The sequence below is a fragment of the Poeciliopsis prolifica genome, unplaced genomic scaffold (genome assembly GCF_027474105.1).
Source record: "Poeciliopsis prolifica strain line A6 unplaced genomic scaffold, Auburn_PproV2 SCAFFOLD018, whole genome shotgun sequence".
NCBI lineage: Eukaryota > Metazoa > Chordata > Actinopteri > Cyprinodontiformes > Poeciliidae > Poeciliopsis > Poeciliopsis prolifica.
Genome location: NW_026562393.1, coordinates 7,127,200 through 7,144,059, shown reverse-complemented (window position 1 = coordinate 7,144,059; position 16,860 = coordinate 7,127,200). Strand labels below are relative to the sequence as shown.

General features: G+C 35.8%; 1 protein-coding gene across 1 annotated transcript in view; it reads left to right on the top strand.

Annotated features, from left to right (window-relative positions):
* Positions 1-15,779, top strand: part of LOC129368150 (melanopsin-A-like) — a 31,005-nt gene extending 15,226 nt beyond the window's left edge. Inside the window, exons 7-11 of the mRNA XM_055043009.1 lie at positions 2,306-2,413; positions 3,818-3,989; positions 4,090-4,281; positions 11,244-11,315; positions 12,220-15,779. Coding sequence (XP_054898984.1) covers positions 2,306-2,413; positions 3,818-3,989; positions 4,090-4,281; positions 11,244-11,315; positions 12,220-12,420 — 745 coding nt within the window. The 3' untranslated portion in view covers positions 12,421-15,779. The remainder of the gene's footprint in view (positions 1-2,305; positions 2,414-3,817; positions 3,990-4,089; positions 4,282-11,243; positions 11,316-12,219) is intronic.
* The last annotated feature ends 1,081 nt before the right edge of the window (positions 15,780-16,860 follow it).

Genomic DNA, 16,860 nt, shown 5'->3' with positions numbered 1-16,860 from the left:
TGCACTTCTTGAAATATTTGCTGAAGTTTCAAGTCTCTGCCTGCTTGCCTTTTTTCTCATAACACATAAATCTTCTAGATTCAGTAAAAGGTATTGAAGATTTTCTAACCATTAAAGTTACAGCAACATTAACTTTCTCAAGCTCTTTCTTCTGTGTATTGATTAGCTTGGTTCTTGTCTAATTATTTAATCTGTTTAAATAATTAAACATTAATCATTTAAACAAATTAGTGTTTAAATAATTTGCATAAAGCAGATATTTTATGTTTTCGAACAAATGAAATGGGGCAATTCTTCCCTGTTTATTAATTTATTCATCCAAATAAATTTGTAAAGGTTACATGGTAGATATGTGAGCAAAAAAAAAAAAAGAAATCACTGCGACAGCGGGATAATGCTCCCTACGGTTAACCTTTAACACTCTGTCACATGAAATAAATAAAGCTCTGTTGTTTCCAGCAGCTGCACTGCAGCAAATTTAGAAAATCTGCAGCTTTCATCACAAAACTACATCCAGATACATCTAATGAAATTTCCCAATAAATATGTAGAGTTTCTGCAAGAACCTTGATGGGTTTCAGTACGAATGTGAAGGAGAAAACAGCGTCAGTGTTTTGGTTTTATACCAGCACCATAAGAAAATGAATATACGTGGTTTTCTGTGTTCCCACAAATCGTGCTGCTCTGTTTTTGTTTTCTCAAACTGATTTCTTTTCATCTCTAAGTACAATGTCACGGTTTCTCTCAGACATTGGTGTGGCTACGTTTTTAATTTGAACTGAAACCTGAAGCGCTTCCCCTTTGTCCCCAAGTGTACTAGTACATGCGCAATTTGGAGGTGAGTGCTTCAAATCAGGAAACAAATTTGAGAAGGAGAGAAGCTGACACCCCACCCACGTGAAAAATTGGTTAGTGCTCCATTACTGCAAGTTTGTGCCGTTAAAGTTTTCGTTTGTGCTGTTTTGGTTTCTGAGAAATAAAGTTATTTTTTAGGTTGTCTAGAGGTCACCAGTCCCCCCATCTCGCTCCAAAATAAACCCCCTGGGCTACTTTTTTATTGCAGGTTTGTGCTGTTAAAATATTTGTTTCGCTGGAGTTAATTATTGTGGAGAGAGCTTAAAATATTGGTGAGAAAGATAACATTACCTTCTAAAAACATTATTTGAAATGAGACAAAGTCCTTCCTGTTCTAAATCTTTGTTGAAGTGCGAAACAAAAGGAGGCACACATTGTACAACAGCTGCAAAATCCGCCAAATTTAACCTCCACGATAGCATACGAAATGAATAACTGCTGCTTTGTGGTGCTGATGTCCAGCGCAGACCACCGACGTCATCAGTTTAGGTGGAGTCAGTTATCGCCTGAAGAAAAATGATGAAAGATCTCAAAAACAAAAGCTGCATAAATGACTGTTTGAACCTGCACTAACCTGCATCCGGCTATTTGGTGGGTTTTTTCATGTGGGTGAGAATGCAACCAGATAGCAGCACTAATGTCAATTATCACAGCAGATTTGCTTGTTTGGAGCATCATGAGCAGCTTTTCGTCTTGGCATAAGATGATTTATTTATTTTATTCATTCTGTTGATTTCAGTTTTATGACTCCTCTTTCTTCTTGACATTGTTTAAATCACTGATATCTTAAATGTTATTTCAAAATGTTCACAACCTACAAATACAAAACTCACACACTCTGAAATGTACACACTGTAATCTCTTTAGTTTTTGTTCCTTTTGCTTCTTTTCTTTGGATATTTCTCATCTCTTTCTTCGCCTGCAAATTGTCCCACATTTTTTCTCTTGTTGCTGAGAAAAATGCTTTTATTTTCAAAAGAAAGCAAGAAAGAAAATTATTGCAAAAAAGGTCAAATGTATCTTTTCTTGGGGTGTAAATTCTTTAGTGAAACAGGATCCTGTTTTGCCTATTTTACAAGCACAAGGGAATCACGTTTGTTGTTTTTTTTTACTTTGCATGAAATTGTTTTTGTGATTGTATTTCAGGTCAAGAAAAATGACTCGCCAACAGAGAAAGAAAATGTTGCTTTATTATCTTAGCCACGTCCTCACTAAAAAATTCAACTGTTATTTTTTCCTCTCAACAAAACTGTCATAAATGTCAGCCAGTCGGATAAATAAAAAAGCTGATATAACGTATGAAAACGTGAAAAGGACCAGAGTTTAAGCATTATGTAAAAAGTTTCAGGTCTTTTGCTCTTTTTAATAACTCCCATCATTCACTTGGTCCTCATTTCCTGCTCTCATTCTTCTCCCTGTCGCCTCACGCGTCTCATTGTTTCTCTCCCAGGTACGCCGACTTACTGACTCCTTACTTGAATACAGTTCCTGCTGTGATCGCCAAAGCTTCAGCCATTCACAACCCCATCATATACGCCATCACGCATCCGAAATACAGGTAGGATGTGAGTCGATGCTGTTTCTCTTCCTCAGATTATAAAACAGAAATACAGCCGAACTTTAAGGTTTCTTTTGTTTTGAGTTTTTAATTAAGAAACTTCTGCATGTCTGTTTGAAGAATGCAGCACAATAAAACAGTTATTTTATTTTTTAGTCATCAGGAAAACATTTTAGTTTCACACTGAGAAAAGAAAAATAATTTTCAAAACGATTCATCATGGTTTTCATTCATTTAAAACATCGATAGGAGAAATAAAAACATGCTTAGATGTCATTTTCAGTTCTGGAAAATGGCATTTTGCAAAAATTCACATTTTCCACAGTACTTGATAAAAAATGTTTAACAAATTGCCTGTATTAGTAACCATTGTAACTATATAGCTTTCAATCCCGTTTCGTTTATCTGTAATTACCATCATGCTGCACATATGAAGCTGGTTGATAAGTGTCAGAAATAGATCATGAGTTGCTGGCTGTCAGATTTAATGAAGACCTGATGAATTAGATCTAATATCGAATATAACACTGTAATTTCAAGGAACATAAGGTTGTAATTCTGCAGGTTTTGTCAGATGTTTCTTTTCAGTAACAATGACTGGTTGCTAAAAAGTGCAAAAAACGCTTTAAAATACAAATAAATTTTCATCTTTCCTTAATTTACAGTCATAGTTCCTACAAAAGGTCAGTTTTTGGAAAAGTCACAAATGTAAAAACTAGTCAATTTGATCAACAATAAAATAATCATTGATAACAAACAGCTGTAACTGTATCAAAAATGTTCTACTTTTTCTGGATTCTTTGTTTGGCAATTGCAAACATGCTTCCTTGTAGCTTCACTAAAGCTAAATGTACTAAAGCACAGCTTCACAAGTTGAATTGGATTTCTCATAAAATTACTGCTTTATTCTCACTATATTTACTGTGTTCTATTAACATTATGACTTTATTCTTGTACCGTAATTTAAAAATAAATGGGACTAATATTACATTATATTTGACCTTAATTCAAAGACTAAATGAACAGAAGCATTTAGGCAAAAACGAAAATAAGCCTTAAACGCGCTGACGTCGCTCTAAACCTTGGAAACCAACGGAGTGCTTTAGTGGGAAAAAAATTCCAGATTTTCCAAAAATAAAATCTTCAAAATCAAAAAGATTCTGCTTCAACTTTACGGCTGGACATTTTTGCTCATTTTAATTGTACACAGTCTTTTAAATGTCCTGTGAGTAAATATATATTTACCCATTTATCCATAACAACTGGATCTTTAAATATCTAGGAAGTTATTTTTGTAATTTATCGTCTGTTTCCAAACCGAACGATGAAATCGTGTCGATAAAATCGTGTCCTTAAAGTGAAGTTGCCTCCTGAGCGTGTTACCTGCGTCTCTTTCTGACTCAGATCGGCCATCAGCAGATACGTACCGTATCTGGGCATGTTGCTGTGCATCGCCGGCAGGGACCGCTACAGCAGCAGCAGCCTGCAGTCCACGCGCCGATCGACGCTGACCAGCCAATCAGAGTGCAAAGGCCCCGGCAGGCACCGCGCCTCGTCCCAGTCCGAGAGCGAATCAGTGAGTGTACCTCATGTCTCATCTGGTATGTCTGTCTCACTCCTCCATCCACAAAGCCTTCCAGTCGCAAGTCACTCATTTCGGAACCGAATCGTCACAGGCGCACTTCTCGGACACCGAGGAGGATTGCTCGTCTCGGACGCCTGCCGGTCGCCTCTTGTCCGCTGACGTCAAACAGGTGCGCCATGCCAGCCAGAGGTCAAAGGTGAGTGGTCACAGCGCAGGAGCGTTTGAGAGAACCGCTGCCCTCAACCCCACTGACCCGGCCATTTGTCACCTTTCACAGCTCACCGTGAGTACACGAGGATGACCCATATCCATACAGAGCACATTAAATGTACATGTGAATCACACATTCTGCACATTCTCAACAAAACGCCTCTAGTTTTGTTGAGTTTTATCTCATACCTGTGGTTTCAGATTCTTTTCTTGAAATTACGTCCTTCTGTTTTGTCATTATGTCAAAGTTCATTTAGATTTTGCTGAATTGAAAAGCGAGGTCATATTGGCTGAAGGAGACATAATGTGCAAATATTAATATTTTTCTCAATGTTCTACTTTCTTTTGAGTTTCTACTGCTTCTAAAAAAAACACTGAAGTTTTTTGGCAATAAGTTAATGTTTTCTTTGGCGTCTGGTAAATGAGCCGTTTCAAAAATCTATCAGCAGGCACCGCCATGACCTGGCAACCCCAGCAAAGCTCAGTCTGTTACCTCGCAACCCAACCAGAGTTCCAGCAGATTTAGTCAGCTGTTTTTTTCTGCTGAATGCTCCGTACAATGGCTGCTGGAAAAGATTGTTGACTTACCAGTCAGAAATCCTTTGTTGCTTGTGCAGGGGACCCTACTTATGCTTTTCAAAGATGTTCAGTTGCATAATAGTGCATCTGTTTGCAGCCATTTTTGTGCGTTTTGTATAAATGCTAATTTTGGGAGGCGTGGCCAGCAGCTTATTTGGATTTAAAGTGACAAGAGACCCTAAAACATCTCAATCTGAAAGGAGCTCAAAATAGGCAGAATGATTATCAAAAATTGTGCTGAACATGTTTTGTATCCTTACCTGTTCGTAGAAGCATAATAGGTCACTTTTAAAGTCAATAGATGGTATTTTTTCTTCTTGAAACCATAAAGAAACAGTTTTAGGAGTGCTTCTTTGTCTTTGTAGCTAATTTGCTATTAATAAGAATATCTTAGACTAAGATCAAATCTTAGACTCTCTTTGTTAAGCAATGTTCACTTTCTGGAGAAATACTCAACATCTCATTAAACGGCTCCTGTTATGCCCTTACTGAGAAGTCTGGTCAGCCACTCTAAGCACTTGGGATGATAAAGACATAAAATGTTCATTGGTACATACAGAGTGGCTGCATACCTTAGCATGAAATCAAATAATTACAGTGTAACCGTGCCTGTTTGGTTAATTTGTGAATTCACCTATTTGTGAATTATTTGTTGGAGGAAATTCCAAATGTTTGCGGTTCACAGATTATATATATTTTTTATAGAGCAAAGAAAATGCAGATTGGAAGCTGAAATACTTAGACACCATGCTACTTGACATGCTGTTTGTTGGCATTTGCAAAACAACCTGACATTTTTCTTGACCCTGATTTGCTGAACCTCAAAGAGCAGAAATAAGGAAGATCATGAATGTTAGCTTCTATGCTAACACAGTTTACACTGTACATGTTGATGCATGTTAAGGTATATTTGGTGTCTGAACTTATTCATGGATTTTGGCATTTTCCTGGTGAGTCATTGTTGTGACGTTTGAGTAGCCACATGTTAAATTGTGCAAATGTAGAGCAACAAAAACTCAGGAGTTCAACAAGCTTGTATTCTTGCAACATCCAAGTGGAGCTTAATGGACTGTGAAATCACCCAGATCACAGAATTGCTTAAAAGTGCTAAAACAAATATAAAATTGACTCCAAACCTCATCCCCTGTAGACCAGTTCATGTCTTAAAAGCAAAAAGTCAGATGTAGGTTAGAGCGCTGGCGCTTCAAGGGTAGAGTCATCAGAGCCACAGTGTGCGAATGTGTCTATAGCTACATCATGTGTGCGAATGTGTCTAATGCTACATCATCCTCTGCAACAAGGAGGGAGACAGAAACAATCTCCTAAATATCACAGAGCCCCACCAGCGAGGGTCACCTCAGCAAGTTTGGACACATGTGCGTTTTTATGCACCATTACCTGGAGAAAGGTCACCAGCAGGGGAACATCTGCTCACAACATGTGGAGGAGTTAGCTTGAAGTGAGATGACTAAAGTGGATCTCACCTGCTGGTCGTGGCCGCCCAGTTTGGGGTACCAGCAGGAATTATTACCAGAAGGTTAAGATTTTAACCTCAGCAGTTCAGTTGCACTGCTGAATTTAAGGTGAACAATTTTGTCTTTTAAAAATCTAATTACTTATAACTCTCTAATTTCAAATGTCACTCTGAATATTTTTGTTTATTTTAGTTGTACGTAGTTATTTACATGTACTGTGAGTAAATATATTTGCTCATTTATCCATAACTACGAGGCCTTTCAATATCTAGCAAGTTATTTTTGTAATTTACCATCTATTAAAAGAGAGTTTCATCAAATTAATCCAACTCGCTGCAATGGCGGGGGTGAAATTACCGTAATAACCCGACATTGGCTGGAAAGCGCAACGTCTCCCCTTTAAGAAACCGCTGGAATTTTCCAGAAATGTTGCAGAATTACGCCTCTGTAAATTTGGCTTCGTTTGGTCTGAAAGGGTTAAATATCCATCCAGAAATCCTCACTGCTTTATTCAAAAGTACTTCCCAAAAACCAGAATATCCCTCCAATGGTTGAATTCTGATCCATTTTCAGAGTTGTGCAACAGATGCGATTTCAAACAGGGCATAGATCGTCATCCGCTTAGACCTAAAAGTGTTTTGGCATTCGCCTTAAAAATAAGGAGTAGCAGCCATCGATGAAGCATATTTATATGTAATATATTTAAATAGGTTTCATTTAAATAATTCTAATAAACATTGAATTTAATTTATGCAAATAACAGCATTTGAGTGGGTGGTTCTGATGATATTATTATTTATACATTGCTTGCTTTGTTATTACCATCTTCACTCTGCATTATCCCCTCCAGTGTTGCCTTGAGAAACTGTTTAAATCCCCTGAACTGAAATACGATCGAGAATCTGATAATATCTAATAATTTATCTGTACAAACCAGCATTTTATAACTTGATTTTTAAAACAGATTAACAGTATGTGCTGCAGAAACTTAATTTTGTTGGCTTAAGTTCAGTTTTATAACTCAATTAGTAGCATTTAATCAAGATTGCTCAGTCTGTGATTCTCAAAAGAAAAATTAGAATCAGAATAAAAGGTTTTATTTTTGTTTTTAATACGAGAATAGAGTTTCAATAATGAGAGAATTAAGTTGTAGTTTAGTATTTCTATGCAATTTCTTTGACAACACTATTCCAAACTCCTTTGAGGAAAACTGAGCTTCTGGTAAAGTTATGGTTGGTTTTATAAATTAACATATGCGAGCCGTAGGACTTCAAGCGACTAGAATCATTTAAGATAAACATACAAGTCAAATCTTGATAACTCCATTGAAACATTTTCCTCCTACCACATCCACTTTTTAACACTATTTAGAGCAAATTAAAGAGGTTCGAACGTTTTCTGTAAATGAAACAAACCAATCCTGTTATTTTGTCTGTCTTAGATAAAACTTTTCAAGCAGGAATAAAAACTCATCAGATGCTCCACTTCTTAATTTGCTTTCTGAGAAATTAAAGTGCCTGGAAAACATTGTGGAACAGATATAAAGCATTTCTGTCCGTCTGTAATCATGTGTAAAAAAGAATAAAGTGCGAATAACCTATTTAGATTGTCACACAGACTCTCACAGATGGGCTGCCTGCCATTCAGGTCAGGTTTACCAAGGAGTCCATTGCAGAGAGACCGAGCGCTAATCCAGTAATCTGGGACTTTCAGTTTTAATCCACAGTGTGCATGATGTAATTTCATGTTTCAGCATACGGCAGCAACTGATAGATGAAGGCGCTTGGTTCTTTAATCTCCACAGCAGATGACGAGGATAGATTTTTTCCTTGAATTCAAAATCCGGATTGTCATTTCACAAACTATAAACTTCTACACCTAAAGTTTTTTTTTTTATAGATTCACATTAAAAATTCACATTTTGCATGTTTTTGTACTTCCATTTGGATCTCAGCTGCTTCTAAAAACATCCCAGGCGCTTAGAAAAAACACAAAAACACCCAGCTGTTTTTTTTTTCTTTTATTTCTGTAAAAGGAGCCGTTTCAAAAACTTTCCGAATTTAACGTGACAAATCAGCAGGAGCTTCCTGTTAACTAGCAACCCCAGCACATTTGGGCAGCTGGTTTTATCGCTGTATGCCCCTTACAATGGCTGCTGGAAAAGGCGAGTGTTTTATTGTTGACTTACCATCCAGAAGCAACTTTCTGCCTCCGTGTTTGTTGCACAGCAGGCTCCGCTTCTGCTTTTCAAAGATGAATGGTTGTATAGAAGCACTTCTGTTTGCAGCCATTTTCACATGCGAGTGCAAACGTTGAATTGGACGTGGCCAATAGCAGCTTATTTGGATTTAAAGTGAAAGGGGCCTCTAAAACGTCTCATTTTGAAAGGAAGTGGAAATCGACTGAAATCTCATTACCTAAGAGTAATTTTGTGCAAAAAATCTACCCTAACCTGTTCAAGGAAGCAAAGTAGGTCGCCTTTAGGAGTGACGTCAGTAGAATAATATCTGCAACAAACCTAAACAGGTCAGATTACAAATCAGATGAACACCTTCACTGGGAAACAGAAGTGTGAGAAAAGGTTGTTTGGGGTCAGTGCAGACACCTGAGGCTTACAGCTGCTGAGAAAACATGCAGCAGAGGCATTTTGATCTGTCACAGAAATCTGTACAGAGTGTTTGAGATTCAGCCAAAGGTTTTTATCACAGAGGCGTAAAAAATGAAACAACTTATAAATTGACAAGGCAATTAACCCAGAGCCTTGTTGGTTTTGATAACTTTTATGCCTGTGTAAAATTGTTAACTATTCTAGAGCTGCTCCTGTGTATTCAGGTTATCTGGGACTTATATGTACATTTTGTTATCGCCTTAAAAATGTAAGTGTGATTAAAGAACAGAAACATAAAAAAAAATCTATGAATTCACCACCCAATATTTGTTCACCAACCTTTCAGAATTTTTTTTTAGAAATAAATACCATTTAATATCATTGCATAATAGGGAAATATTTTAAGCTGAAGGTTTAAAGTACATGACTCAACACTGGCTACAAATAGCTAAATGTAACTCATTTGTGTAAATTTATGTTAATGTTTGCCTTTTAAATTGTTTTCATTGTTGTGTCTCCCGTTTCTCTCCACTCTGCTTTTTTTCTGTAAATTGCCATTACTTTATGCCTTTTTTATGCTTTTAGGATCCTCAGCCTGCTAATGTAACACAGATGTAGCAAAGTTCAGATGGCATCTAAAAGTGTCAATTTTCAAATTAAAGCTAAAACTGCAGGAGCATTGTATTAGTTTAGTAAAAAAGACAATGTGAAGCAAACCATCAGCCCAGCAGGCAACAACGAACAAACTACAGTGACAGTAACACTATTGACATTTTTTACAAAATTTTTCACCTTTACCTTTTAGATTCCACTCAGGAAGGCTGCAGTATGTGTTGTTTGTCAGTAGGTGGCGACATTATCAACAACTTCAAATTTCAATAGAAGAAGCTTCTCAGCACGGCTAAAGCAGATCTGGGTCAAATAACGCAACATAGATATTGTAGCTGGTGTTTTTTTCCCCTTTCTGTCGCTTTTTCAGTCTAATGGAAACAAAGTCAATAAAAAGCAAAAAAATATGTTGAAATTCACTTTTGGGGTTTCTAGTGTATAATATCAGGATGGATATCTGAAAAATGGACATCTGATTATTTGTTTTTAGTTGTCTTTGAGTATCTATTCCACACATAAGCACCAAAAGACAAGAGTTTTTTTATATATATATTTATTTTTAAAGGCATTAAAACAAATTTTATGAGTGTAAATATTGTTTAAACTTGTTCTGATATATATCTGTGTTTGTGTGGATTCAAATCAAACAAACAAAACATCTGAGAGGAGGTGGAACTAAACCAAACTACCCAACGTAAAAAACAAGAAAAACAAACAAAAGGCTCCCAGAATCTCTCGCATCATGAACACAGTAAACATAATTTCTCGTCATCAGCAGAAACTATCCTTCCTTTGAACAAAAGGAGCCGCATGGTTTGCCTCGTAGTGCTGTTTCCCACATATCAAAGTGTTTTGTGATGGCAGACAGGAAAGGAAACACAAAAATGGAAAACACAACTGTGACAAATTGCTGTCACATTTCTTTCCTCCTCTTCCTTCCATGTCTGCAAACGCATTCCAGAGTTGTATTTGCAGACAAAACTTGCGATATCGCTGCAGTGCATGACATTTTATGACCCTCATCTTTTTTTTTCAATTAAACCCAAAGTTTGCTTTTCTTAAGTTGCATCTGATTATGTAAACATTTGTTCAGAGAAATTTCAGCACAAAAGTTGCTAGAGTTTCTATTGTACTTGAATATGAACTTATCAGCTGCGTGTGAAAGAATATGTACACAGGATTCAGTAATAAATGCAGCCAAAAATCAATTAGAAATAGAAGTGTCACACTGCTTGTAGATGTTTAGGTCATTTTTGGGGAGCAGTGCTGGTCAGAGTGTCGCAAATATGTAAAAAACAACAACATATTTTATAAACGTTACAACAGTTTTAATACAAACAGGAAGAATCGGGACAATAACAAATATCTATTTCTTTTCATTAATTAATGTTGCCTGACTTTAATGTGTTTTCTAAACTCTCGCAAGTTTAAAAAGTTAAACAAATTCAAGTGCAGAAATATGAGGAAAGTCCTGCTTCTTTTACTTATTCATGTAATCTAGCACTGTATTTCTTTAGTTTTCCATTTTAACAGACTTGTTTGTTTTCCAGTTAAAAACATGAAAAAAACTAAATTTTTGGATTATCACTAAAACTGTGTAGACTTTTTATATATCAAATTTGCTGTAGGTGAGAATCCGAGTTGAAACATTTTGAGCTTTGCATGCTGATTTCCCCTAAATGAAGCAGGTTTCTGTCTGATCCTGACTTGGAGCCACAGAACATCGTTTGACACTGAAACTGTTTTTATTTACGTGTTGTTCAGACTCTGACGGAGCCTGAAGACATCTGCATGCTGGAGATCAGCCGGCCGCCGACCAGCCATCTGCCTGCTACTGTAAGAATCCACTAATTGTTCATGACAGACATTAAAATAACTAAATCATCAACAGATTCACGCTGCTTATGCTCACACAACGATGATCATCAGATATAGTTTAACTTTTGCTTTTGTCTCTGTCCTGAGAAATTTCTGTTTTTATTTCATATTTTACATTTCATGGTTGCATGCAAAATTATTTAATTCATACTCTGTTTTATCGAATTACAGCACATATTACAGGACGTTGTTTGTTAGTAAAGAAGTTAAATTTAAAGTACATTGCTGTATGAGATGTAAATACATGCTGTTCTGTTTGCAAGAAAATGCTGAAGCATTAAATTTCTAATTTATATAAGAATAAGTGACACTTTTAAAAACAATATTTATAATAATTAACTGCATGCACTTGGTTCATCACAAAAAAAACATTTTAAAGACACTTAAGTCTTTTATTTTGTCTTCATTTAATTCCAACCAGTCCTTAAATGTCTGCTGTTTATATTGAAATGTTTTAACTGCTGCTGCACCAAAAAAAAAAAAAAATCTGTTTCCACTTCAGTTCATGTTCCTCTTGATTTTACAGCCAGACACAGCAGAGTTTCCTCCCATCAGTCAAAAAAAGGTGTGAAGTGGTTGTGTTTAAGATCTGCTTCAGTTTGGAAACAATAATGATAATAAATAATAAATACTCTCTGATATGGAGAGTTGGATCTTAAACTAAAACTTTTCCTTCAGTATTAACGAATTATTGACTTTAAAAAAAGCCTCAATTTCTTGCTAAAAATTACTTGTACGACAGTTTTGTCTTATTTCAAATGTACTAAGATATTTGCACTAGAAACTAGACTTGGTAAGATTTTTTTTGCAGTGCAATCACCGCCTCTCCTTTATAAAGTTTAGTTTACCTAATCATCCACAGCTGGACAGCATGACGAGGGAACCGGGACCAAAGACGGCGTCCAAGAACCCGTCGTCCATCATCGTCACCTCCATATCCACCCCGTCCATCCTGCACAGTCCTCCCGGTTTCCACGGCAGCCTCAAAGTTGCCAAAACCGTCACTCCGGTTAGTAAGGAGCTGCTCGACATCGCCAGACTGGAGACGACGGCGTTACCGTGAACGTCTTACTACTGCGTCACCACGTCTTCCTTCTGAGGAGTGACCTGTACCAGCATGCTGTCTGATCGTTATGGCTCCCTTTGCATGCAATGAAAATATGTGAGCCTGAATTCCCAGAAGATTTAGGTGATGTGTGTTCGAGCCGGTCTTAATGAATCAACGCCACGGTTTTTAAAAGCCACTAAACTCGCCGTCTTGTTGTTGAAACTCAAGGATCGTCTTGGGGTTTCTCTGTTTGTTTGAGCCGCTTTCTCGCCCAGCTGTTGCTGCAACCTTCAGTATTAAAGTCAAGTTTTCAAGAGGCGCCGCAAACAAAGTCTGTGGGCGTCGCCATGTTGAATTTCCCGCTTCTAACTACGTCGCCGTTACCTCGGGTGTGACGTCATATCCTCATCCTCACCTGCTTGGACAGTTTTTACCTTAAAGGTGTCTAATTTCTTACAAAAACTTCAGAAAAAAATACAAATTAAAGTCTAGTGAAGTCGATTTTAAGCAAAGTGATAGTAAACACTCATTTACAGGAAGTGGCTGTAGTCTTATAATGGAAAATGTACAGGAATATTTAATGAATTAGAATAATTTTAAATTTAAAATGTTTTAAATACCTCAATTCACTAAAGTGGATAAATAATTAATCTAAGTATAGATTAATTATCTACAGATTGAGGTTTTAAGCTTTAATTTCTGTTCTAGTTAATGAAGATTTGAATGTTACATCAGACCAATAAAAATTAATTTAATACAGAAATATGGGCTTAAAGAAAAGTACGCTCATTATCTGCTTAAAGGTTATTTTCAGTCCTCATCAGAACTAATTTATTTAATTTTGCTGCATCATTCTGTGATTTTATAAGAGTATTTATGTTCATATGATTAAAGCAAAGCATCTAGTTCATAATATTTCTCTTTGTTGTATTGTTTTTCTTAGTTCTGATTATTTTTGTGCATCGTTTTGCACACATCGGCCCATTTGCAGGAAGGTGGTTTTCATGTCATTGAAGATGATTTACCTCAAAGAGGAAAGGAACAAAATAGCCTTAAAATCACTGTGTCGAGTATTGTGAAAAATGTTATTTAAACATGGAGTTATTTAACGAGTGATGCATTTCTCTACTAGTTTTATTTTTTTCAGATTATGTTTCCTGTATATAAACTGAGTGGCTGTTAAAGGTTTTTTTTGTGGAGTTTTTTGGTAGGAAACATAATTTGATAAATAAAAATCTGAAATCCGATCATAAGTTTTGCACACAGTTCATGACCTGAACTTTATATGAATTTTCTAGCTATGTACTTAAATATTAACATAAAAATATGCAGTATTTCCATAAAAAATAAGCAAAAAGTTATGTAATTTCCAAAAGCAACTAATGTTCTCAAGCCAAACTTTTATTTTGCATAATTTTAATGACAAAATGTCAAATATAAACGGAAGATAATAATACTTTAAAAACACTACAACTGAAATACGAACAGTACTTCAACTGCAAAACAAATAAATGAAGATAAAACATAAATTTCCATTTATTTAATAATGAAATATGAAATTGTGGCAAACAATCAAAATGTATCACTAACAGTATTGGCATAAAAATTTAATGAAAGTAAACAAATTCAAAATACAATAGAACTAAGCAGAAATAAACTTGAATTTTCCACATTATTCAAAGTAAAGAAGATGAAATTACATTACATTTGGTGTGAAACGGCAGTAAATAAACAGAAAGCGTATATTTCACAGCAAACATCCACGTAAAACCAGTTTTTATTGCTTTGTTTTGTCAAACAAACTGACATTAAAACAAAATCAACTCTTGGCTTAAACTGTTGATAATGTTAAATGCTTGATCGTAAATTTGGACCAGTAAAAATTGAAAGTGTTTTTTATTAATTCCCCAATAACTTTAATGCTATTTGCTGGTGGATTAAGGCCTTAAAACTCCTTGAAGTGTTGAAAATATATTGTGCACACATTTCTTTTCTAAGCCAATAATAATTTTGTTTTGCACATTTTGTGCAGCTCCTTTGGCTCCAGAATGTAAACGTGTGCCAACAGACGTGGAAAAGTTCCCATTACGATCAATTATGACAGGTTTGAATTGAAACTGAGTCTGTTTATCTGCCTTCTCTGTGAGACCAAACTTGTGTTATTACCTAAATGGATTTTTTTTTTGACATTTAAGTTTTCAGTAACACTTTATTTGAAGGGGTGTCATAAACATTCCTGTTATGAACATGAAGGAGTCTTCATGAATGCTCATTGCTGTTGTCAAAAAGTGTCATTCAGTAAATAATGACACTTATTTTGCATTAAAAGAGTCATTATTTACTGAATAATGCAAATTTAACACTTTTAATCAACTTTTAATGCAATGGCTGCCTGTTTCATATTGAATAGATTATGAAATTCTTTTAACGACCTACAAAGTTTTAAAGCTCCTCCTTATCTTCTGGATCTTTTTGAAATTTAATTCTTTGTCTAGAACTTTAAGGTCAAATATTCGGCTGCTACTGAAAGTCCCTCGGACTCGATAGAAAAGTGATCGACCTTTCTCTGTTGTTGCTCCTATTCTCTGGAATAATCCAGATTAGATCTGCCCACAGCATGGATCATTTTAAATCGCTTCTTAAAACTCATTTTTATTATTTGGCATTCAATTGAGGCCTGATACTGTAGCTCTTCTCTTATTATCTTAATACATACAGATTGCTTTCTTGTATTATTTCTCTTTTTCTTTTCATCAACTTACTTTATTAATATTTTACAGCACTTTGGTGCAGTTTTACACCTGCTTTTAAATGCTATATAAATAAATTTGACATTGTCAGCTTTTAGTATACCTTTGCATTAAAAGTGTTGTTATTTAACGTTATATAACATTTCAATCATGTCATAACAGGAGTTGCATCATGTTGATGTCAGTCTTATGCAAATCTCTTAAAATAAAGAGTTACCTAGTTTTCTTTCTTTTCTTAATTCAGTTCAGGTTCAACATTTCGAAGCTTTTTATCTCCACTAATGTACATTTACATGGACGTCTTTGACTATGATTGTATTGTAATTGTTTTCTTCATACATGATGATAAAATCAAATATTATATTGACACTGTGGTAAAACAATGATCAAACTTTTATCCCACTTGTTGCTTTTTTTAAAAGCATTTTATCAGTAAATCTGTAAAAATAAAAATAAAAAAGAAAAGCATATATTATGAGCATTACTGGTAAATTATTGTCAAATTAAGTATTAGTGTTTTAGATGTGTTGAATTTAAATTCTGCTTTACTGAAGTGATGATTTCTGTGATTTTGTTGTCTTTGTATAAAATGTTTGTGTTTCTATTTATTTTTTTATAAAAGGAAAATGATGCCAAACTCTGCAGTGTTGTTGGAGTCTTTATGTAGGTTTTCATATTATTCAGATTGTTTACAAAAAGCAGCGGTGCTTTCTGATACGGCGGTTACCCAGGGCAGCATCAGAAAGGGGGGCTATCACAGTAAGTGCTCTGTTGGTTTTATGTTTGCATGTCTTTGGTTGTTGATACTGAGGATAATCAGAACGGCCACTGTTAGCTTCAGAGCAGGAAATGTGTTGTTGAGTGTGACGTGTCTTAGAAATGATGGAGCCATTTTCACCATTTCTGTCCCATCTTGACCCCGGTGCATTTACTTCCTGTCCTTTTAATGTCTGGATTTACCAAATTTACCAGGTAGAGTTAATTGGCAGGAGATTCTGGAAGTATTTTTATTAATTTGCCTCATATTTGAATTGGCAAACGTTGTTTCTTTAGTGTTTTGGTCCAAAATTAGAAGAGTTAAATCACCGAAGAGAAGTTTTGGGTCTTTGTCCTTCAACTTTGCTCTGGTAGAAGAAAAAATGTAGCAAAAGTCAAAAGCTATTATTATCTTCTTTGTTCTGTATTTATATTGGAATATAAAGAGCTGAAAATCAAAAGCATAAAAAAATCTGATTCACAACATCACACCTTTGCACAGCCTTTGATTTTAAATGTGTGGCTGCAGGTGACTGGTTCCTAGAAACATCTGGAGGTGACATTTAGAAAAGGGCAGCTTGTAACCACCCATTAAATAATCAGCATTTTTTCCCCTTCATTTAACCTTAACAGCTGTGGCTGACTGCTAATTAAACTGCTCCAAATGACAAACGCACAGATCTACGGCGAACAGGCGGCAGCAACAGCCTGCCAGGTTTGTTTCCAAGATGTCAGTTTGTTGTTTACTCTCTCATGCAGAATTAAACATCGACGCACCAAAAACCTGATTACAGATAATAAGGTGCTGGCAGCGTGAAGCGATAGCACTGAGAGAGGAAGAATGTGTTGCAGTAAGAGGGGTCTATATTAGCGACGTGAATCGGGCAGTGAAGCATTCTGGGGCTTCGTGTTACAGGCCTTATACGGGGCCCAGGTCCCCGTGTCTCTG